Source organism: Numenius arquata, chromosome 12, assembly GCF_964106895.1.
Source record: "Numenius arquata chromosome 12, bNumArq3.hap1.1, whole genome shotgun sequence".
Classification (NCBI taxonomy): Eukaryota; Metazoa; Chordata; class Aves; order Charadriiformes; family Scolopacidae; genus Numenius; species Numenius arquata.
The window spans coordinates 27,130,896-27,154,938 of record NC_133587.1 but is presented as its reverse complement, the minus strand read 5'-3'; the positions used below and the strand labels follow the sequence as shown (position 1 = coordinate 27,154,938).

The 24,043-nt window shown below is 39.0% G+C and overlaps 1 protein-coding gene across 1 annotated transcript in view; it reads right to left on the bottom strand.

Annotated features, from left to right (window-relative positions):
* Positions 1-20,349, bottom strand: part of LOC141471205 (myosin-IIIa-like) — a 54,749-nt gene extending 34,400 nt beyond the window's left edge. Inside the window, exons 1-10 of the mRNA XM_074157626.1 lie at positions 20,273-20,349; positions 18,545-18,644; positions 16,099-16,215; positions 14,862-14,966; positions 14,694-14,777; positions 13,716-13,918; positions 11,099-11,213; positions 7,654-7,780; positions 6,452-6,662; positions 4,891-5,038 (exon numbers count right to left, since the gene is read on the bottom strand). Coding sequence (XP_074013727.1) covers positions 4,891-5,038; positions 6,452-6,662; positions 7,654-7,780; positions 11,099-11,213; positions 13,716-13,918; positions 14,694-14,777; positions 14,862-14,966; positions 16,099-16,215; positions 18,545-18,644; positions 20,273-20,349 — 1,287 coding nt within the window. The remainder of the gene's footprint in view (positions 1-4,890; positions 5,039-6,451; positions 6,663-7,653; positions 7,781-11,098; positions 11,214-13,715; positions 13,919-14,693; positions 14,778-14,861; positions 14,967-16,098; positions 16,216-18,544; positions 18,645-20,272) is intronic.
* Positions 20,350-24,043: the final 3,694 nt, after the last annotated feature.

Genomic DNA, 24,043 nt, shown 5'->3' with positions numbered 1-24,043 from the left:
ATAGGCAAGAAGTTAATTATATACCTGTAGGAGCTAGTGGCAGAAAGGGAATGAGTCCGTGTTATCTCCCAAAGATAACACTGGAGTAGGGGCAGCTTAACCGAGGACTACGGCTGTATCGACACACATAGGTTAAGTTCATGAAACCAGCTGTTACTGCTTAGGATTATCAAGAGTACACTTATCAAGGGGGAAAAGGGAAGAGATTTCTCAGGATGAATCTATCAGAGAAGAGGGCTTCTGTGACACTGAGACATCCTCAAACAAGCTCTCAAAGACAACCTATCTTTAGGCTATAAAGATATATATATAATATATATATAGGTTATATATTAGGATATATATATATTTTTTTTATATATATATATAAATAATTAACTTTTTCCAACTTCAAGTGCTTGTGAGAGGGGTTGGGTTAGAGAGCTGATAAAAGAGTTCTCCTTGAAACTGAAAGGAGGTCTGTAGTAGCTGTACTACTACAACGTAACAGCAACATCTGCTTCTCTCCCTGCCCAGCCAGTGCACAGGGCCTGACCTCCAAAGCCTGCAGTGAATGTGACCATTCGGTCTTTGTGTCTGCACCTCGACAACTGAATGAGTATCAATCAGCACTGAGGGTTTCGGTAATGCTGCCGTCTGCCCAGTAGGATATGGCAGGAGTTCACTCCATCACTTCCCATGGGCTCCTGGAGGACGGCTGATAACCAAGTCTTCCAGGCATCAGTGTGACAGATGGCTCGAAATAAGATACCATATTACATTTTCTTATGCAACACTGGTCTTCAACCATATTATTAGAATACAAGCAGCAAGGATAAAAGCCTTAACGATGCACATCATAAAACTGTAATGAAATAGATCTTATTAGAATTAATAAGTTGAATCAGCTATAGGATTCTGTAATCCTCCATGATGTTTTATGACAAGAAAGCTCCTAAAAATAGCAGCTGCTCATTGAAATTCTAAAGCATAATCCACTAGAAAGTATTCCTATGGATGAGATGTCAAAAGGAATGACTGAGTTACACTAACGCTTGGGCTCCTATCTCATCTCAGTACGGCATGGTACCTTTTCTATGATCAAAACTAGATAATATTAGCTTGTGCAACCTGGTTTCACTTAATAACAAAAGAATTATTTAATGCATTAGGAAATGGTCTTCATGTTTAATAAAAAAAGGTAATGGCATTTTGCTGAGAAAGCGTTATGATGATGCTTTGGTTTAAATGGGAACACCAGAGACTTACTCAGAATGAACTTTTTCCAGCTTAAAACAGATTAAACTGTCATATGAATATAAAATAAACATTGCATATATTTAATGCAAAAAGTAGCATCCTTGCAACTGACAGTAAATTCGCTACTTTCCAAAATATTTTAGGTATTTGACATTACACCTTTTACTTTTTATGGAAGAATCACAAATGAGAAAGAAATGGGAAGGTTGTCTTGCTGTCCAACATTGCCTGCAGATCATGGAGCTGACAAAGAATGACCGTACATCGATACCTTATATGTAAGAGAAACAACTTGATGACAGGACTGAAGGAGCAAAAGTTTTGCTTTGCTTAATATTAACGTAACAAAAGCTTGTGCTGGCATTCATTCCACTTAACTATAGACATATAAAATAAGTGCCTAAGTGGAAAGCCCACATTTCCACCCAGTGGATACAGAAACGTATCTACTTGTCTCCACTGATTATTGGGAATCTAAACTAGCTCTAGCTTAAGCTGTACTCCCCACTTCAGCCTTTCTGTTAAATTAGGGAAAGAAGATGCCACTCAGGCCTAAAAGCCTTTATTCTTAAGTGCAAATATTAAGTTAACAATAAAGAATAAATTCCCTTAATTTTGACTTGAGTTCTCCACTTCAGCATACAGACCCTCTGCTCTAACAGACACCCTGTGTCTCAGGAGGTGATGGTACCACTGTTCCTTCCTACTATTCCTGTCGCTTCTGAGGCCACATTTTTATAGGTCACATTTCCAAAGAAAACAAAACTGAACACTTTTTAGATTCAGATACAGAAAAGAAACCACTGCCACAGCTAAAAACATGTCACCTGCAACACTGAAAGTACAATTTAGCATTATGAGTTCATTTACTGTTTGGCTTCATTGCTCAAGTTGCCAAGAAATTATTCCCCTTCCCCAGTTCACTACTTATTAGGTTGAATTGGGTTAATTAAGAACTAGACTATAATCAGCTGATTTATGCCTTGACTTCCCACTGTCAAATTTCATCTAATTGCACATGGCATGGAACTGAACTGGGCAAAACAGGGAAAGAAATGAAGAAATAAATGTACCTGTGAGTTTTACTTCTCTTGGGGGAAGTACAAAAGAAATTAAATTCCCCAGTCGTCTTTGGTTAGATCTACTGGGTGCAATGCAGTGTCGTGTCAGGGATTTCTGAGACAGCACGCAGCAACCTGACATGTCTCTCTGGCCCTGCACAGGGCTGTGGAGAGATACGAGCCTGGGTCCCCAGCAACAGGATGGCTCCGTCAGCATGTCAGTCAGCTTGGGTTAATGAAAAGTCAACTCAAAGGTCTCAGCGACTGATGGCACAAGCCTTCTAAACACAATTCCTGTCTTTTACTATTAAAGACTCAAACCCTTACATGTGTGCAAAGTCAGGCAGACACATCAGCGAAGGGCAGGGGTCACCCTGTTGTTTGGCTTTTACATAAGTGATACTTTATATCATTAGAAAGAACAATGATCTGCTGAACTTTTAATTTCAGTCACATGATTTTGAAAATATTTTCTTTTTTTCCACATATAGAAAATTTTGGAATTATATTTTATATTTTCCTGCAAACATCTTTCTCTTATTTGTCTGCAGGGAGGGCCTGTATTTGCAATTAAAGGACATTACTTGTGCAAGCACAGGAGAGTCTGAAGATTCTGAAGCTACCTGCTTTCTCAAAGGCTGTTTTTATGATGTAAAACTGGAACAACCACGTTATAGATAAGTGAAAAGTGATGTTTTATAAAGATTATGAATCATACTGCAAATCATCCTGTGCCATGGGGTTGTAATGCAGAATAATATGTTTGTCATTTCCTGGTTCTGAAAGCAGGGGGATTTACACCCACACTTGCACAAACTTCATCTATATAGCTCATCCTGCACTGCCGTAGTAATACCTTTGGAGACTACTACAAGATAATATAATGAAGCTTGCTATAATCTGGTGTAGTGGTGTCACGTGAATTAAAAGTAGACCTCTTACTTGGTCGGAATTGCAGGCAGGATGTGAACACTCATAATAGGAATATTATCACTGGTATAAATGAAATATTAATGGAAAAGTGCATATAAGCACCAGAAGAATGAGTATTAGAAGAATGGCCTGTGATTTGAATGAAGAACATTTGTTCACAGCAATAAAATTGAGGAAAGTGTTCTTTACATCAAGACCAGAAGGCCTTCACTTGCATAAAAACACAGCACAGACAGCTAGTGAGTGGAATACCCTCTAAATCTGACAACAGGAGGATGACTGCAAGGTTATGGCACATCACTTATGCCTTTCCTTTTCCCACTAAGGAAACAGATGGTAGGCATAAGGATGTATATATTCCAAACAAGCAAAAACAGATACTGACCTTGCCTAAAGATTACAGAGCCAGAAATAAGTAAGGTTCTGAGGCAAAGAAGCGCCCCATAACAACTGCTGATTGCTAAAGGGTGTAAGAGATCTGTCCAAAAACTATTTCAGCAAGAAACATGATGACAACTTGCTAGTTGGTGTTCCTTATCCTCCTTATCCACCAATGATCCTGGCCAGATCACTTGAACACACACATCTTGACGCTTTCTATGTGCATGTGAGTTAATGAAATCTATGAGAGAATGAGCAGGAGTGGGTAAAACCAACATACTTAGAGATTCACCCTCCGCTTTCATAAGGTCTGTAATTGTCGTATTAATTTCTCACAAGACGAAATGAGTAAGCTGTATGTTGTCAAAATCAGAGGTTTTTTTTTTCCCCTCACCTCCTCAGGAGCAAAATAACTCCCCTGATTTCTCTGCAGTGGGGCATGTGCAAGAGAACAAATTGCTCCTGCCAGACGGTGACAGCACAAACCTCTACATTAATACAGGTCTGGCCAAAATGTTCTGTATCTACCTGGACTTACGCAAAGCGTTTGACACTGTCCCACATGACATCCTGGTCTCTAAACTGGACAGACACAGGTGTGGAAGACATGGAAAAGGCTGAGATACTCGATGTCTTCTTTGCCTTGGTCTTGACTGATAAATATTAAATAATGATTTAAAGATGGTTAATTTAATTCTCAGGGAATTATTTACAAAGTTGAGATGATCTTTTTTGAGGTTTTTCACTCTCCACTTCAATTTCATAAACTTTTATTAGTACCATTTTATTCCTTTTCTCTGTTTTACATAAAATTCTTTAGATGAAATCCCTCATTAATTAGCTTAGATGATCTAGTTCCTGAAAAAGAACAAAATAATTGCGAGATTTTCTGGTTTTAATAATGGAATTTCAGTGTTCACTAAGCTTCTTAGTAAGCTATTATGAACACTGCACTTTAAAAATTACGCTACCACTCATTTATTTTTTTACTGTAGAATCATACATTACATCACTCGTTACTCCTCAAGAAAACAACGCTGCATTTGCATCAAACTCATTATCACTGTATTATGTTGCTTAGTTACTGTAAATTTCAAGTTCAATGCATTTTATGTAGGCATTTTACTTGCAAATACCAAGCACTGCTTACAAATACATACTCAGAAAACATTTGTTATAATTCGCAATTTGCAACCTACTATGGAGAAGTAGTTTCTTGAGACAAGGTTTTATATTTCAACAACATTAAACCTTTATCAAAATATTCAACACATACCTGTTCCCAGGCAAAGACATGTTGATTGAAGTAGAACTGAATTTGTTCATTGGCAATGTTGATGCAGAGTTGTTCAAAAGAATTTTTTTTGAAATTCTCAAAGCCAAAGATATCAAGAATTCCAATGTTCAAACCATCACCGTTTCCACTGCAAAGATTAAATAAACTTTCTATTGTTTCATCTTTACTTTACAGTGACTAGCTTCATTATTATTTCACAAAAGGAAATAATGGGCCAAATCTGTATGCCACTTAGGATAATTTTTGCTAAACCAGTTATCTCTTAAAATATCAATCAATTTTTGTTTGAAATAAAATAAAATAAATGCATATAAATTCAAAGATGGCTGTATTTGCAGACCAGATACATTCCATCACATAATGACTGAATCAACTGATAAGTGTATAGAGGACTTAAAACTTTATTTTTAAACTTGTATTTGCTAGTTAATATTCTATTGTAAAAAAACTGACTACACTACAGGAACAACATGGAGTTCTTTTTGTTTCTCTTGAAATAAAACAAGCTTTACTCACCAGCATCTTGAAATTAAAGGTTGCTGTCATTAAATATGACTCCTTCATATTATTTATTCACAACAGTTAAAACTGCTTATTTTAACATGAAAGTAAAAAGAAGGAATAACTAGACCTTTTATGCATCAAATTAACACTTTAAGTATTTCAGTGTGGTATGAATTTAAATGACCAATTAAGTTCCAGAGAAGTACTACTAGTAAAAACTTCAGTTTGAAATTTTAGCTAAGGCATTCTGAGAGGTACATCATCATTTCTGCAACTGGAAACAAAGCTCTAATATTTGTATTTATTTGCTGAAACAAAAAATTAAGAGGATATAATTTTATATCAAACTGAAGTTGACATTAGCATTTTTTCTTAGGTAAATGGAAAAGAATAAATCACATTCTATCTATAAAACCCCTTTGAGGGGCTATCTATAACCACCAAGTTTGCCCCTTTTAACTGCTGTTACCAGCCATAGAGGGCCCTGACCTACGTGATCTACAAACGTAAGCCATACCATTTCTTTTTCTGATTAATTTGAAAAATATTTTATGTCCTCATTCCCAATATCTTTCTTGCCTGCATGTTCAAAATGTCACCCTGGGAGGGCAGGGTGGACTTTAACCTCAGCAGATGTGTTTGGAAACTACTCTCACATCTATATGAAACCACTGTCATAACAGGAGCAGCAGAAGCAACAGCATGGGTGCAAATACGAGCAGAATTTGACCTATGTAATCAACATATAAATGTCAAGAGTTGACTCTGCGTACCAGGAAAAATAGTATAAAGTAGTTAGTATGTAATTTACAAAGGGTTAAATGATCATAGGTCCAACAGGAAAACAAAAGACACAAAACACAAGACATCCATATCTACTGCATTTTCACTGCATACTATGAATAAGATAAAATGGTGTTTTGTTAACATGGTGGTGTCATAAACAAAAAGGTAGCAGAGAAAAAGTAGATGAGAACACTAATAGACGGTATTATTCCCACAAAAACCCTCTTTATTCTGGAAAAGCTTCTTTTACCTTAAATGTTTGTCAGGTTTGAGTAAAGTGTTGATGCGATTGACTATCCAGCTAAAGAGGCGCCCGTACAGTGCTTTTGCCATGGCATCTCTGACATCAGTAGCTTTTTCCACAGTGTTGGGACGAATAATTGTTTCTCCCCGAGTCACTACACAGTGAGAGGTGAGGGCCTCTTGCAGTTCATCTGCCTGAATACACAGCAAGGACGCACCTAGGAAGGAAGGTCACAGGCGCAGCTCAGAGGCAGTCTTTGGAAGGAAAAATAGGCATTTTTGCAATCAAGGCTGCAAGCGCAACATATTATGAATAAGGGCCAAATAAAAGTCTTGAACTATGACTAATGAGGGTGTTCACACCAAACAGCTGTCAGTATCTAATTTAGTCACTAGCCTTCCCAGCTTCCACTGCAGTCAATGAGTAAGTGATTCAAAGTAGAGGCCTTTAGGTTCTAAATTGCTTTATCAAGAAGGCTATTTCTCCAAACTGTCTATGGAGAAATGCTAGGGAATCTAGGTGACTATGTCAGGAATCTGTAGTTGTGAGGTGTGAATATCCCTCTCGGTTGTAATCCATCCATATAAGTCTTTGTTGTCCTCCTTTTGCTCCAAAAAAAGAGTGCTTCTTTCCCGGTTGCACAGTATTTTTCTATCTATGGCAGGAAATGTGTAAGAAGATAGCATGAAGTCTTCATTATCTCCCCAGCTGTAATTGCTGAGACAGAGTATCAGCTTCCATGAGAATCTTTGCCCCTTTCCCTCCTCTGCCTCCCTGTAGCCTATAATGTAAAGTATCCCTTGCAAAGAATGTAAGCCATATTTCAACAGGCACATATGGGGAACAAGTAATAAGTATCTGAGTAAGAAACTGGGGAAAAAACTATTCAAAGTGTTAACGAGGTTCTCCATCGAATGTTCAAATAACCTTGGAAAAATTCCAAAGATTTTCTTTTCAGGCATCTGCAGTATTAGTCATGTTTCCTGAATGCCAGGGAACTGGTTAGTCAAATAAGGTGTACAACATAGACAATTTTTTCTTGTTGGATTTGATTCAGGTGGGCTTGGAATTAATCTACCTTCAGCATTTAATTTTTCTTGCAAAATTTCCATGTGATACAGTTTTCATTGATAACTCTCTTGCAATAAAAGAAATATGCTATCAAAACACTTAATGAAAACAATCTTAAATGGAGAAAAACCACTCACAATTCTCAAGGGCTACTGGATTGGAAATGTTGCTCTTGTCAATCATATGTTCAGACACCACTGCAGAAAATTCAATGTTACCCACATTTAAAATGGCAGCCAGGACACTGTACACACTTCCAAGTTCCTGCAAAGTGTATTAAAAAAGATATAACATTTAATAGCTGGGGAGATTTGTCACTTTGGTTTGTGTGACAGGCATGCATGTGTTGTTCCTAAGCCTGGAACAATCACTGCCTCTCTTGTCTGCCACACACCCACGACTTTTAGGAATGCTTTTCTCAGCATAGTCTTTCAAGTGCAAGACATGCAAAGAGTGCAAGACAAACTGTAGCCCAATCTCTCTTCTATACTTGTCTACAGAACAGGACTGACATGGAGTAGGGGAAACACAAAACAGTGGTGAGCGTAATCCTCTTACACAGAAGGAATTCAGAGGCGATTTATACCCACACTTCACTGCGTCTGCAGGCATAACCCTGTCTAAAAATGTAATACCTAGATCAACAAAAGATAAAAAAATCTGCATCTACGTTACAAAGCCACTCCAAATAATTGGTCTGCAACAGCTTCCACCAATGTCATCGCAAAAAGTTTCACTGGGAGAAGAATGAGACCTCACATCTCTGATTTGGCAAAGCACTTTACCCTTCATAATGTCACACATGAACTGCATACTCACCAAAGCACTTTGGTATGCACTTTACTTAAACATATTTAAATTTCAAATTATTTAGTAGGTTCTGAAGAGGGATTCTGCCTTGAAAAAGGGCTAATATTAGTTTTGGAAGTGAAGGGATATATACAGTAAATGATTTTAAGTACTTATATATGACAGATAAAATCATATTTGCAATTAATGAAATAATGCTTTCACTGCAGGTTTGACTTAGAATTGAACTGTGAATGTTTATCAGTATACTTGATCACCTCTGAGTATTTTTGACTCAGAAGTGCTGAGGCGTTCCTGTAAAAAACTAGTTTTTAAGCTGGAATCTGTGATACGATATATTCTGAGGCACGCAGTAATAGTATATTTTATAAACATCAGTTTTAGAAGTTTTATAGTAGTTTTATAAGAAGCAGTTTTGTAAATTTGATTGGTATTTTATAATGATGGACTTCTCAAAATTGCACAGTGTTTTATCCCTACTATTCAATAGTTTGCTGGTACCACGTCACGCATCATTTACTCAGATAAAGCCCTTAATTGCTCTAGAAGACTTGATCTTGTTTTCAACACTTTCAGAAGTTAATCTAGCAGTTAATAAATTAGTTATTCCAGTGACAGCAAGGCAAGCTAGATAAGCACAATCTAAAAAATTATGCTCAGGATAATTGGCACACAGTTTACCTAGGTTTTAAGTGATCATTTTCATTTTAAGCTTAGGGTCACAGACGAAATGCAAAGAAATGGATAGCTTAACTTCTGCCATTATGCTGTACAGAATGTATAGCTGCTGACATTTCGGTGCCCTTTTCCAGTGTGTTTAAAATCTGGCTTGATCTGTCTCATACAGCATGATTATTGTTCACCTCAGGCACTCCTTTCCTATTAATTTTGCCATGCAGCCTGAAATAAAACAGTGTGATTTTAAGACAGGGAGTACTGACAGCAGTTACTATTAAAGCCTGCCAGTCAGTTACAAACAAATTTCAAAGAAATAAAGCCTTGTTTCGGTCTCAGTTTTAACTGGAGTGGAGAAGATATTCCGTACAAGGTTTTCTGCTAATAAAACATGGAACATGCTTATACAGAACCTCCTCTGTGCACTGGGATAAATGTCAAAGCTTACGGCTGCACTACTAAAACCTGAACTTAGAAAAGGAACTCACTGCCTTACGGTATCTTTTTCTCACTGAAAATAAATTGTCTCTGCACATGTACCCTATATCAGAACCTCAGTGGGGGAAGAAGACTTCTCTGTTCCTTCACTCTTGCAAACACTCAGAGAGGCTCATTCACCCCGTGGAGAATGTAAGACAGGCTAACATGGATTGGGCTCACGTGGAACCACAGTTAGATTGCCTGTGGTACTCAACCTGCTTTTGAAACTGTGGGGGTTCTACAAGTAGATAATTCTTCACAGATTCAGCTCACAGTGGCTTGCAGAGTTAATCAAGTGAAGATGCGTGCTAGAGCTGCACAATGCGGCCAGTGACCTAGTTCTAACTGGATCTTCGATACGGTCTTCTCTTTTGGGTGATCAGGATTATTGTTTACATCCATCAAAGTGAACAAAAGAACTGGGAATAAAACCAGACTTGCTTCTTTTCATGATATAAATTAGGGCTTATCAAGGTCTCCGGTGCTGTGACAAAACTGCTATCAGTGCTGAACTGTGCATATCCTTCCACGCTGCTTCTGGAAAGGTGAAAGCAGAGGTGTGAAAGGATGTGATAGTACAGGTATGATATTACTAAGTACAGTTGTGAATAAGCATGTAGAGCAGAAAGAGACTGTGAACTCCACTGCTACTACAACTTAATGCAAAATGAGGATGGAAGCACAGAATAGGTGAAAAAACGTTTTCTGCTGGCTATTCAAATATTTACATTGAGGGAAGCCAGAAATATTTAATTGAAGTGAGTCATTTTTCTGTGAAAAGCTCCTTACAACATACAGTTTTATCAAAGAAATTAAACCATACACCCATTCTGCAGCACTAGTGCTATATTTCACAGATACTGTATGGACCATACTCCTACTACTGTTTGTGATAAATAAAGTCAGTGGTAAACTACAGCTGTGATGCACCACTTCTCCTAAGAAGAGAGAACTAGGGTGCAGGGTGGGGTTTTCTTCCCTTGTATCCTACTTTATAAACCCAGAGGCCTGGTTTTATTTTAATTATACCAAAGACAGCTTGAGGAGAGGGGTTTAATGGCCAGCACAGCAATGATATGAGATCATAAAGAAAGAATGGGTTCAGTTAACGTTTAGTGATGAGATGATTAGCTCCAAAGGGACGTAAAAACTTCATTCAACTTTGCCCCTGGAGTTGTGAAAATGTATTGAGTTCATCAAAACTCAGATCAACTCAATGAATTTTTAGAACTCTCACCCTGGACTTCCTCTTAAAACAGAGATGAGGCTTATATTCACAGGGCTAAAATTATAGGGTAATAAATAGTTACAACATCATATTCTATGCATTTAATTTGCAAAAGCTTTTTTTACCCAAATTACTCAGCTGTGCTGTGTTCACTGATTTCAAAGTCTTGTTGACTAATACCATTTTATTACTTTATCAATGCCTTGAAACATTAAAAATGTAAACGTGGTAATATAACAGAATTGACCATGCAATATCCTAAAACATAAACACACTACTGCTGAAGGAAGAAAATAACAAGGGAGATTATTTGAATGCTTTATGTAAGTTTTTCCTGATTAAGGTGGCCATTAAAGATCACCAAAAAAAAGGGGGTTATCAGCACTCACCTCCAGTGTAAAACCTATGACTTTGAAGCACTGTTCAATTAACTCAAACTGAGACTTATAAAAGCTATTGTTCATGAAATCTTGCACTATTCTGAAATGATCATTTTGCAGATATCTGAAAGAGATGATGGATACAGAGATAGAATGTAAATGAGGCTGAGAATTCAACCACACCGCATTTCTTAGTAATCATTTTATGCGAAAATAAACTGCATTACCTGGGAGGTCTATATTCTGGCAGTTTATAATGTGCCAGTTTTTTCTTTTCTGCCAGACCAGCATAAATATAATAAAAAATATGGAAATTTTTCTCTCCTCTGAAACAATAGAAACAACAAACTGGGTTAGTAATGTAACTACATTACATTTACTGATGACATACTTGCTATTATTAAATGTTATTTTAATAGCAGGCAAGGCTCATGCAAAATGAGAGAGCACTCTGAAAGCAGCTTCATTACACAAGTTCCTGCGAAGTGAATGCCCTTTCTGTGCCGCTGCGTGTTTGCTCTGAAGCTGCCAGGGCGGCTGCTCGGTGCTACAAGCAGCTAAATGCTGCTCTGCCTTTGATGCAATTAGTAGATGCTGGGTGAGATCTTGCACGTTGCTCGCCCACTCGCATCAAATGGGCTGCTTAACCTCCAGGCATTTTAAAAAAATCTTCTGACCGTGGGAGAGCTATACACTCCTGATTCACTGAATGTGAATGTTTGCTGTGTCCTTTAGCCCTGAACCAAGACAGCACATAAGCAGACATTCAGCAAAAGGACCTTATGACTTGGCATCCTTTGATTAAATGTTAGGTGTCCAATCCCAGGACAGAAGGTTTATCTGCACATCCAAGCTTCCTGTGCACCTTATGAGGAAGAACTGGATGCTTAGGAGGAAATTCGCAACCACCACTGAACCCTGAGATGGCCAAGTCAGTCACTGTGAAAGGGCAAAAAGGAATTGTGTTCAAACCCCTGGTTTCTGCATGACCTGAGGCGTGTTGTTTCAGGAGCACCATTACAGCCTTCTGTGAAATTGGATGAGAGCCCAGTGCACTCCTCTCTGCATAGGGGTGCCTAAATGAGAGTCCAGTGCCAACTTAGTTTGCATATTTTACTGTGGACAGTCAGTAGCAGAAAACAAGACCAATTTATGGAGTAGAAGCAGATGCCTTATCTTCCCCCTCAGTGTTTTAACCATTAGGTTGCATAGCTGTGCTTTGCGTGCTCTCTGAAACCCCGCTGTGTCCTGACGTAGGGGAACCTGTAGGTTCAAAATCTCTTGACTTGAAGTGGGTCTGGAACTTAGGTCTCCCATTTTCTGGGTAATCAAGTCACAGGATTACTGCAAAAGTAATTCCTCGCTCTCCATGTGGGTTTGGGAGTCATGTTCTCCCAGAACAGCAGAACAGACTGCCCTTGCAATGCAGGCACCTGAACGGCAGTTCTCTGCTCTAGCATGGCTGTATGGAGCAGCCACACAGAGACCTCAGTGAAGAGGAGAACATGCCTGACACAAACAGCTTCAGGAGCCCTTGGAAGTTCATGCCTCAAAATTTAACCTCCTACAGTGGCTCGTACGCTAAACACTTTGGTGGCATTTCCTTGTGAATTCAGACATCTAAACATCTACCTAAACAGCACTGGAGGCACGTAAATGCTTTGCTGACTTCCTGACTCAGCATGTAGCTAAATATAAATACAAACTGACAGCAACAGAACAAACCCATGAAAAGTTATGAAAAAAAGTGGCATTTTACAGAAAAATCTGATTTAATTCTGAAAAATCAGTGTCTGTGCTTATGTTCAACTGGGGGAAAAAAGCACCATTTCATAAAATTGCATCTAACTTTAAATTGGTTATTGAAACATTCCAAGTGATACTTAGATGTTCTTCATACCACAAATCGACAACAGGCAACAAGGTCATGCAGAACTACAAAAAGAGTAAAAATGAGTAAGAGATCAGCATGGGGAAAAATTTAAATCAGTGACAACATTCCTTGTCTCAAACTTTGTTTTTCCTATTGTCATTATGGCAGAAATGGAGTTGCCAAAATATTTGTTATCTGGTTGTGTGGACTGAAAATATATGTCAATAATTTAAATTAAATGGAAATGCTATTTAATTTTTTTGTCATTCTATATTATGAGATACACAGATAGATCTGTTCTGCATTTGGTCCATAACCCTTTATAACCAAATCCTACTAGATGCTCCAAAATGGAAAACAAGCACTTTATAAACAAACAAACAAAAATCTACAATACCAGAGGAAACAGAGGAATTAAATCCACATGATATACTTAACATGATACTGCAAACTTCTACAAAGAAATTTATAACTGAACTATTAGAAAGTTTTTAGTTCTTTACACATTCTGATAGACTTTTTATATCACATATGCATTTTTATGAGATTTGTTTAAATAACCCATGAGGCAATGAAAAAAAAATCAGGAGTAGTTTTCAGCTCCCTTACAGATTTATTAGCTATTCATATATAATTTTTAAGAAAAAATCCCAGTACCTTATCCATCTTCATGTTGTGATCCAAGATAATTTCCTGCATTGTAGGCCTACTCTGTAACCTTCAATTTAGGTCAAATATAATTTGTATACTTACACTGCCTGGTGTACAACTCTGGATTTTTCAAGTAGATACTCTGAAATCTGAGCTCCTACTACAGTGCCACCGCAAGTGAATTTCATTTCCAAGTATTTTCCAAATCTGCTTGAGTTATCATTGATGATAGTGCCTGCATTCCCAAATGCTTCTACGAGGTTATTCACCTGGAGGATTTTCTCCTGTAGAGTCCTGTTATTAGCCTGGATAGGAAAAATATATTGCTTAAAATTATCAGCAATTACTGAAATACGTTCATTCTTAAGTGTTTCTTTCCACTTCTAGTTGGTATTCTGAAGTGCGACATCATCAGGGCAGCCATTCTCATGTGAATCTTATGGGAAAGAAGGCACGTATATATCATGAAACCTCTCAGAATATAGCAATCTGCAGAACTAATGGCTGGCTGGAAGAGATAACACACATAATGATAACAACAACCAGAACTAATCAATTTCTGTGGTCCAGCACTCTGAGCTGGCTGGCCTGCTTTTAGGATCCTTGTTAGCATCTGCTGACTGCTGCGCAGCACCATACCAACAGATCAGTTTGCTTGCATCACACCTGGGACATGCAAAAATGGCATTTTATTTAGACAGTTCTGGTGGTCGCTTCCCAGAATGACCTTGTCCCACTGACAGCAATCTGGTTGTGGAAGGAGGTGAAAAGCTAGAAGAGGATTTTATTTAGTACAGTTTGGGTGATTTGAAGACACTCAGTTAAACAAAGGACAGACTGAGTCACAGCCCTCACTGCAGTGGGTACTTCCTTGCGGAATGCCCCAAATATTTTCACATTACCCTAGCTCAGGAGGGAGGAAGGGGTAGATAGATCAGCATCATGTTCCCATCTGACCTTACAGAAATTCTTTGGCAAATGTATTACAGCCTTGCCCCCCTACCAATGCCCTGCCTGTAGGTTCACTTGACTGGGCCTAAGACAGCAGAGTCTTACAGAATAATCTCCTCTGAAACATACCTTGCCCAGGACAGTGAGCTGCTGAACCAGAAGATGGGCGCTCTGCGTCTTGCCAGCTCCACTTTCTCCAGAAATAACAATACACTGCAGAGAACAAGAGCATGAGTCTGAGCTCATTACATATCTCTCAGCCTAGCAAAGGATATAATTAAGACACCTCATCTTTACCTGATCGGAGTTGTATGTCACCATGGACTGATAACCTATGTCAGCAACAGCAAAAATATGAGGAGGGTTGGCAGTCCGTTTCGCTCCAATATACAGTTTGGAATGCTAAGTGTAAGAAAAATGAAAACATTATCAGTGTCCCTTAACAATTTTTTTTTTAATCAGATTTTGATTTTCAGATTAGTGTTCAGCATGCTGAGGTTACCAGCAGTGATGTTTTCTGAGTGACGTGTTACTGCACTCACTACACCATGAATCTGTGTGCGCTTAGTACTATAAGAACTGCTAAAAAAGATGAAGCATAATTTTGTATGGTGTCAGCCCTGATTATGCTATGAAACTCAAATTATTAGAAGAAAATCTAATGTTGCCAGACATCAAGGACCAATTTATAATTTCATTTCATTGGTACTTCACATCCTTTAGTATTTCTGCATGATATTGATATAGAAACTTAAGATCTTTTCTGTACCTGTAGTATCTGATAACCAATAATGCCAAATTACTGTATGATCAGACTTTCCCATCTGTCCCCTTTTGTATAATGGGGAGGCAAATTCACAAAAGTTAAAATTTTACAGGGTTGCTTTGTGAACTGCTTGATCAATTAAATAGCTATTGGCCTCCCCAGCTCTCTTGGAAGGAAATGCTCCCAGCTCCTACCTCCAGTCATTCACAGAAGTTCTCCATGGGAAGTAGAGGAGAAGAAATGCTCCCTCCCATAAAGAGGGGTAAGATTCACCCGAATAAATGCACTTATCTGTACAGATACTACTTCTGAACTAGCTGCTATGAGCGGCCAGCACCTTTACACTCCGTGGGGTTCTAGTCAACAAATCTCATGAAGTTTATCACAATTTATCTCATCCTAGAATGAATATTGAAAGTCACTAGAAGACTAACAACCTCAAAAATCCCGTTTCTATCCACTGGTTAAAATAGATGACTTGCTCAGATATAGATGTTTGTGTTTTAGACATGATATAGAAAAGATCTACACTAGAGATATATCAGAAATTATATCTTTTTGGAGATTTTTGTTTCTGTGCTGACATTCAGCACACAATAAAGATGTGTGTCAGCATGCACTTGAAGGGATAACTGCGTTGGTAATCCTGTTTTTCAGAGTGAACTGAAGTAAATCCCAAGAATGGTCTTACTGTATGCTTAACACAAATATTCTTGTTTTAATGGAAATGAGAGCTAGTTTAAAAGAACCAAACCCAGATTTTCATACCTGTGAAGAATAAATATCTATGTTCCGAAATGGATTGACAGCGATGAGAATGTCCCCAACATATGTGTAGATCTGATCCTTGGCGTAACCTTTCTGCAACTGCTCTGTTACTGTATTCTGATGGAGAAAGAATAGGAGCATTGAATCACATGGGGAAAAAAAGAATATTAGGACAATGTATAAAATACTTATATAGTTACAATGATTGAGCATAGAGAGGGAAGGTATTAATAGTCAGGAATGCAACTGATCACGATCAAAAGTGAGTAACACTTTCAAACACACTGGCATTCCTGATTTCTTCTGTCCAAACTCACAATATATATGTACAGATCCCCAAGTGGCTGTAGAAACATGAGTTAATAAGTACTGCTTTAATTCAATTAATCAAAGTTTTCCATGAGACAGTCTCGTCTTCATTTCTAACACTACAGCTTCATGTAACTCAAGTAAAAGCCATATGCTTGAATTCAGAGCTGCCATTACAGCTGCTCTAACATTACTCTCAGTTATGATAAAACACAGATGTTCAATTGTTTAGATTCTATTAATGTAAACAATCAGGCATCTTTCTATATTAACAACCAGTATCTGCTGTGATTGTTCTTTGCTGCTGTAGAGCCAGTTCTCCCTGAACCAAGAAAAAAGAAGGGCCCATTAGTGGTACACTCAATTTCTTGACATAATTTCCCTCAGCTTCTTCTGCATACAGAGCTGGGTATGCGAAGTGCCTGGTTAGGTTTCCAATCAAAACAGGATGAAGAGCTGGATGAAGAAATCCAAACCAGCCTTGAGACTATTCTGAGGTATATGTGAAGATATTTAGGCCCTATTCCCACTGGAACAGAATGACCAGCAGCAGGAGACTACAGAAGGAACTGCTATGCCTCCACATCCATCTGTTCACCGTGTTGTGCACTTAAAATTAAAAAATTAAAATTAAAAAAAATGCACAGGTTAATGCCCTTAAAACCTGAATTCTCAACAGTTGAAGAGGTTACGTTTCCTTCACAGGAAAATATAAGGAGAAAACCTTGGTTTTCCATTGCCTTGATAAACTCTTTTTGGTTTTGAATGCTACCTTGCTTTTGGCCATAACCAGATTCGTATTAACAGAATTTTTTAGGGGCACTACTGCCCTTTTTGAAATTATTTCTTGCACCAGTGGAAGGTCTCCTGTTCTGGTCTTCTGATGGGGCTATCTAAACTGGAAGAAAAGTTTGAATGGAAGAAAGGAGACAGCTCTGAGAAGCTGCCATTCATATGTGAAATAGGTCTTAAACTGGATTGCATTTAGAAAATATCACATAATCAAATGACGCCTTTAGGTGAAAGCTTCTCGAGGACTTCCCTGAGAATGCTCCACCTCTGAGGAGATGGATATATGTCTGGTTCATCTGGGGGTTTTTTGTGTCTTCTCTTTAGCTCAGATTGTTTTTTATCTGTTGCCACGAAGCATATAAACAGTCTTGCTAGCATATGGCTATTCCCAATACAAAAAAAAAATTGCTTAACTCTGAGCTTTGTGCAGCAGGTGAAGTTTGGGTTAGCTCAATTAGTATTAACTAAACATTAAGCTACTACAACCAAGCTCTTGGATGATGGAAGATGTTCTGTGAGCTGTTAGCACTATGCAGTTTACCAGCTCAGGAGCCACATTTAGTATTCCGGACTGACAAAGACACAATATACCAAAGAAGTTTTGCATTTAAGAGAATGTGAATTATAGTCTATGCACAGCCCAGTAGAGGAAGAATGACAGCTGTTTACAACCACTTATGGCCTCTAAGACCTGCAGATAATGTGCTGTGGCCTGATTCTTCTTTCTGGTTTTCAAGCTTAAAGCATAAACACAAGACTCTCCCCCTCCCTTATGCATGTTTCCCTGCTCCTAGTGGACTCATTTTTGAACTTTGACAAACCAGTGAGATTTGTATTGGTAATTATGTCAAAAGTTCACCAGAAGGCATTGACAGGCCAAAGCCTCAGCTGACATGAATTGATCTCAATGCATCTCCACACCAAAGGAAGTCAGTGAGAACCCAGTCTAGGAGAGTACAGCAAGCCAGTTTAAGATAACTCTAGATGTCCAAGCAATAGGGAAGAAGGTACTTGTTCTTGGACCTGGACCAATTTCAGGTTAACACATCACTGCAGATATTTAGCTGTAATAAAATCCAGTGATATAAATCCTGGTAAGCGAATAGTACTACAATACTGCTCAGTCTAAGGCTGTAACTGCAGAGGGTACTTTAGCTTTGAGTTGGAACCATTCCTGACACAGTAAATCTCATCTAAAATATTTCGCATAAACTGGTAAAATGCCATTGCACACTTACACAATTGAAGCGTCACAAGATAGTTGAACTTGAAAATCAACAGCATAACATTGTGTTTCAATACATGATTACCTCTCTTCAGGAAAATGTGAAAAGGAGGTTCTTACCTCATCCAGTACCTCCAAGGTTGCTAAATCATCTACCTCTTCCTGGTTTGAAACTAGTGACTTGCTGTAGTTCCCTTTCTTAGTATGAATACGTTCAAATCTAAAAAAGACAGACATGAAATCTCCTGACATAAGGAAACACAGAGCAGATCTTGCATCTGTAACCATCTTGAAGACAATTCAGCCAAAATGTTCCAGCTTTCCACTGTTCTGATTCAAACATATGAATGTTTAAATAACAGGACAGGATAAAACTTCTTAGTGCAGCACACCTGTACTTGACAATTAAAAATCTATGGTTTGATCCCACAACTGACACCATGAAGAACTTTTTCACCATACAGATCCCTGCTTGATCACACCCGTACATCAGCTGTAAGACTGGAGCTATGCAGTACAGGGGAAAAAAACCCCATATTTATAAAGCATATAACAGTCAAACTCTGTCACCTACCTGCAAAAAGAAAATGACCCAAATAAAAATTATGGATAGGACAAAACAGAGGTGTATGATGAAATAGTATGGCAAAGATGATGCAGACAAAGCATTCAGGATGGAAACATTTATAGCTTAGTAATGACAATGCTGTAAAGCCTGGCTGAGACGGCCACACTGCAAAGTGCTACAGAATCACTGGGGCATGTGAAATACATTCTGACCAAGAAGAGCTTTCTTGGACTCTACAGCAAAAAAAATCATACAAAATAAGGAAACAAAATTTTAAATTTTTTTCTTATCAGGGTTAAGCTTCAATTAAGTCTGTTTTAAACGGAAACTTCTTTTCTCTGTAAAAAGAACCAAAGAAAACTTGATGCAATCTTATAGAAATCAGCAAGAAAATTCCCAGAGCCTTGGATCATTCTCTATCCACGAGTAAGGGCTTCTGCTAAACAAAGCAAAAACAGCAGAAAATGCAAGGTTTACAACTCAAATTAGTTATACTTGCTTTATGAGATGGGGGAAAATCAGGGAAAGGAAAACTGGATAAGCAACAGCAGAGTTCACAAACTAAATCAAACTCAGATATGCAATACAGCACAAGCACAGAAAGATTACATCTCCTGATATGACCTCGCTCCCCTTAATACTAAAGGTAGGAAGGCACCTCTCAAAAACACAGAACATATACCTTGGAAAACCGAGACAGCAGGAAAACTGTGTTGTGTGAAACACATTCTTTACCTTGATTCCAGATAAGACCAGGGAAATCCTTTATTTAATTTTGACATTTGGCTCTATGGCATGAGTAAAAGCAGAGAGGTGTTTGCTACCCAGGCCAAAACTTTAACATACAATGAACAGAGGACAGGGAAAAGAAGGCAGTTGCACCAAGATGGGAAGTTAGAATGAATGAACATCACACTGAGGGAGCAAGCTGAGAGACTTCTGAGCTCCCACAGTAAGATTTACTGCAGAGTTTAATGGGCTGTACCCATTCCACAAACATCACCTACTTCATGGGTGCTCCTTCAGGTTACGCAGGCTGCGCACTCATGTGGGATGCAGGTGCAGAAAGTCAAGCAGGCACCCACTTGGCATTAGGTACTGATTGCCAGGACTGAGAAGGGGCTGGAAGAAATGGGCAAATGATGCCCTCCCAAACTGGGAGTGCAATCAAGATGTGAATGATGGAAGTGCGGGCATGAGTGCACTTATCTATCACTTCTTTCAATTTCTCTTGTCTCTAATAACTGTTCTCTGAGGGTGACAGAATGGCCTGTCCTCACCCAGGTGCCACTAATGGAGCAGTTTCTTCCTCCCTCAGGCAGATGCCAGCTAGTACTGGAGTCTTTCCATTGTCCATAGTGGAAAGGCAGGAGTTTAACACCCGCCACACCTGACCAATTCTGCAGCCTTAATACCAAGACACAAATGTGTAAGATTTCATTGCAAGAGCTAGCATAGTTTCACAGTCTCTGTGCCAATAACGCAGCCCAATACCCAGTGTGGAGGCTAAGTGACCACGAGGCACCATGAACAGTACGGATCAACAGGATCTGCGTTGCCCTGATGGAAGAGAGGGACCAAGTCTTGCCAGTTTTACACCCAGCTATTTTGCAGACTGCTCTCAAACTGTTGTTGGGACCCTGGAGCTGCACGGGAAAGCAACCCACTTCCAAATGTTTTCTTTCTTTCAGTATTTACTACAGGCCAAAATAGACTGTTGTAGATACAGTTATAAGGATGACAGTGAGGCTGAATTACACAGAGGTGAAAAGCAATGGGAATACTGCAGTGCAGTGCCAGAGCCTTACTACTGCTATGCAACATAGAACATGCAATGTGTGGCTGTATTTCCACATGAGCAGTGTAAACAGACAAAAAGAGATGCAGGAAGAGAGCATGACTATATGGGGGGAACAAAGGCAGCTTTTGCTGCAATAAATGCATAACCGGACTGTGATTTGGTATGTGTTTAAATATGTTGAAGCAGAAAACACACAGGAACAGAAGCAGGCAGCATCAAAAGGGATGGGTCTGGTGTGAAGCAGACCTCTTTCCTTTGGAACCCATTTGTATCGAGAGAGCTATCCTGGTAGTACTATCCTCGCAATAACACTGTGAGAAAATTTTTGGTTGTATGCACCCACTGGTTGTATTAAAAAAGATGTGGTAATATTAAGATTGAAATTAACTCTCCAGCCTTGCGTGGTCTGCTGCTACTTGATTTGCATTTACCAGCTAAAGGATATTACTGCATTCAAAGCCAGAGGTGCAGGCAAAATCCCATCCCCTCAATACTACCCCCCTCAAATCCTGTCCCCTCTATAACCCACGCTCCTATTTATACTTCTTTTTAACAGTTTCAGTTGAAAATTTGAATTCGGATAGTTGAAACAATTTCTTCATCGTTCCTGCATGAAGGCTATTTTGTGTCCAGAGGATGCATCTAACGTCAGTATGACTTTGAGAAAGACCTATCAACATGCACATGAGGAACTGCAGGACTATGTAAAGCTCTGCTGTTCTATTTTTTCCATTGCCAAAGGAAGACCCAAAACAAGACATCTGTCAAGTTATGCTTTCCATTTCTGGTGGAATTGTTACACATTGAATACACTTTTTTTTTTTTTTAATGTTACTGCATATCAGTGAGAGAGTGACATTTCCCAAGATTTGTTTCAATCACCATTTTTTGTTTAACGTAAGAAGTTAGAATTGCCTTGCAGGCAGGGAGGGGAATGCTCCAGTCATGGAGATTTTTCTTTCTTTTTTTTTTTTTCCTTTTTTATTTTAAGGAAATGATCTCTATTTATGCTAGGGAAGTTTAATTACATAAAATTGATTCTCCTGTAATCCTCTTCAGCTGACATTATGAGAACACTAGTGCTTGTTAAAACAGATTATATTCTCCATTCTCAAGAGTACAGCAGAGCGGCAGATTTGCAGAACACAATATTTTTCTGCTTTGCTGTCAAAGGGCACAGACCCCTCAAGGGCAGTTATACTGCTTCACTTGCTAAAACTCCAACCATTTAAAAAAACCACATCGGTGCTGTTGACATCAATGCTGCAATTTCGTTATTGTCATGCACACAGACATTGTGAACTGAAATAACCATGTTTCTCTGTTCTGTTCAGAAATTATTTGTTGGAGGCATTAGATCTTACAGCCTTGCTTGACAAGCAATTCAAACAGCTAAAGGCCAGAAACATCAACCTAGTATGGACAAGAAAATGAGTCAAGGCAGCATTGTTTCTGTGCATCCTCCTTCACACCCCTTGCTTATCTTTCAAGATTCAGTTAAATCAAAAAGAGGCAACTGCAGCTTTTTCTGCTTCAAATTGTCAGAACGTATTTAAGAGATTCCTGATAGATCCAAAAATACCATGAAAAGGGAAGTGTGACTCACGATGCCCTGTTGAACTCTGCCTAAACTGGTTGGAGAATCATCTACAGACTGAGAAGTGACAGGAAAAGGGCTGGCCTTAGTCTGGGTGTAAAGAAGAAACTAAAAATAATCAAGTTTTCTTTAAGGTGAAGGTGGGAACAGCTGTACACCTCCCAGCAGTTACAAACAGCATTAAAAGTGACAAACGGAAAAGAAGCAACACAGAAAAACCTGTACAGAATCTGTCATTGCTGGTGATTCTATTTCTCTGAAGGCTGCTCAGAGCAATAATAATTCACACTTAAAATCAAAATTTTGTCTTCGACAGATGTATCTGGTAAAATATGCTTAAGTAAAACTACATACAGTCTTGTATCCATGCAAAATCTGCACCTGAATTTAGAAAACTGTATTGATAGACTCCAGCTGCGTCTGCACAAAGCTTTGCAGACAAACCTGTGTTCCCTCTATGCTGAGATGGCTGCACAGCAGCGGCTGCAGCCTCAGGGAGCTGTGCTCAAGCTTATGCAATGCTGCTGAGAGGACAGTGCTGCCCAGCAGAGCTATGGGGCTTTTGGTTCAGAAGTGGCCCACGTCCAGCCAGGTGGGTCATGTCCTGGTCTGCACAATCTGTCTGTCAAAACCTCTGCTGGTTTACCGTGCCCTGCAAAAATGCAAATTATTGGTCTTTCACAATAGGCTCAAGAAATGTCTGCATCCCTGACAAATTTCAGGGAAAAACAGGTATTCCTAAATGAGCAAGTAAGATATCTCTAAAAGGACTCTTTGGGATTAGTTCTTCATTGCCCTCATGATTCAGGCCCATGCTCCACAGTCAGAACCATACTGGGAAGTCAAAGAGGAAGCTCCAAACGTGAGCAACACCTGGCTAGGTATCCCACCTTCAGGAGAAATGAGCTGCTGGGCAAGTGGACTGATATAACAATAAATTAGCAGTTGCAGAGCATTAATCTCAGAGAGTGCTGAATGCAGGAGAAACTTCTTTCTCCTGTTCTGCTACAGGAGGTAAACTATTCTCCATTCAGGCATTGCTTCTGCCCGTTGTATTGTATGGAAGAAGACTGGAACCACATTCTTACTCTGCTGTAGAGATGCGTATTAGCTAGCAGCATTTGGGACTGGAGATTTGCTTATTCTAAAGCCTGTGTTGCCAGAAACTTTTTATTGCTTCTACAACCTAGAGCAGTTTGCAGCATAGCCATCCTACATAGCAGTGTCCTCAATGCCAGAACGCATGGTCCTGGTTGGTACAACAAAGTCCACACTGAGTTACAAGAGAGGAGAAATAGCCTGAAGTGCTCAAGGATTACTCTGGAACTCCAAAGCCCCAAGTTTAAGCCCTTCTCTGACACAGATTTCATCGGGAGACCTTGATCAAGGCAGCACTGGACTCTGTGAGCTATCTTACTCTGCTCCTCATACTGCCTTTGTCAAGCTAGTGTGGTAATCTCCTACTCTTCGCTACAGCCTGCACTGCAGAGTTGAGCTTCAAGGATTGTTATCAGCTACTTTCAAACTCGCAGGATGAGTCAGAGGGAGAAAAAGAGAACACCCAGAAAATAAGTGACATAATTCGGGGCAATCAGGGAAAGTAATGGAAGAAAACTGTATGGTACTCCCTGCTTGTAATGCTGATGAATAAAT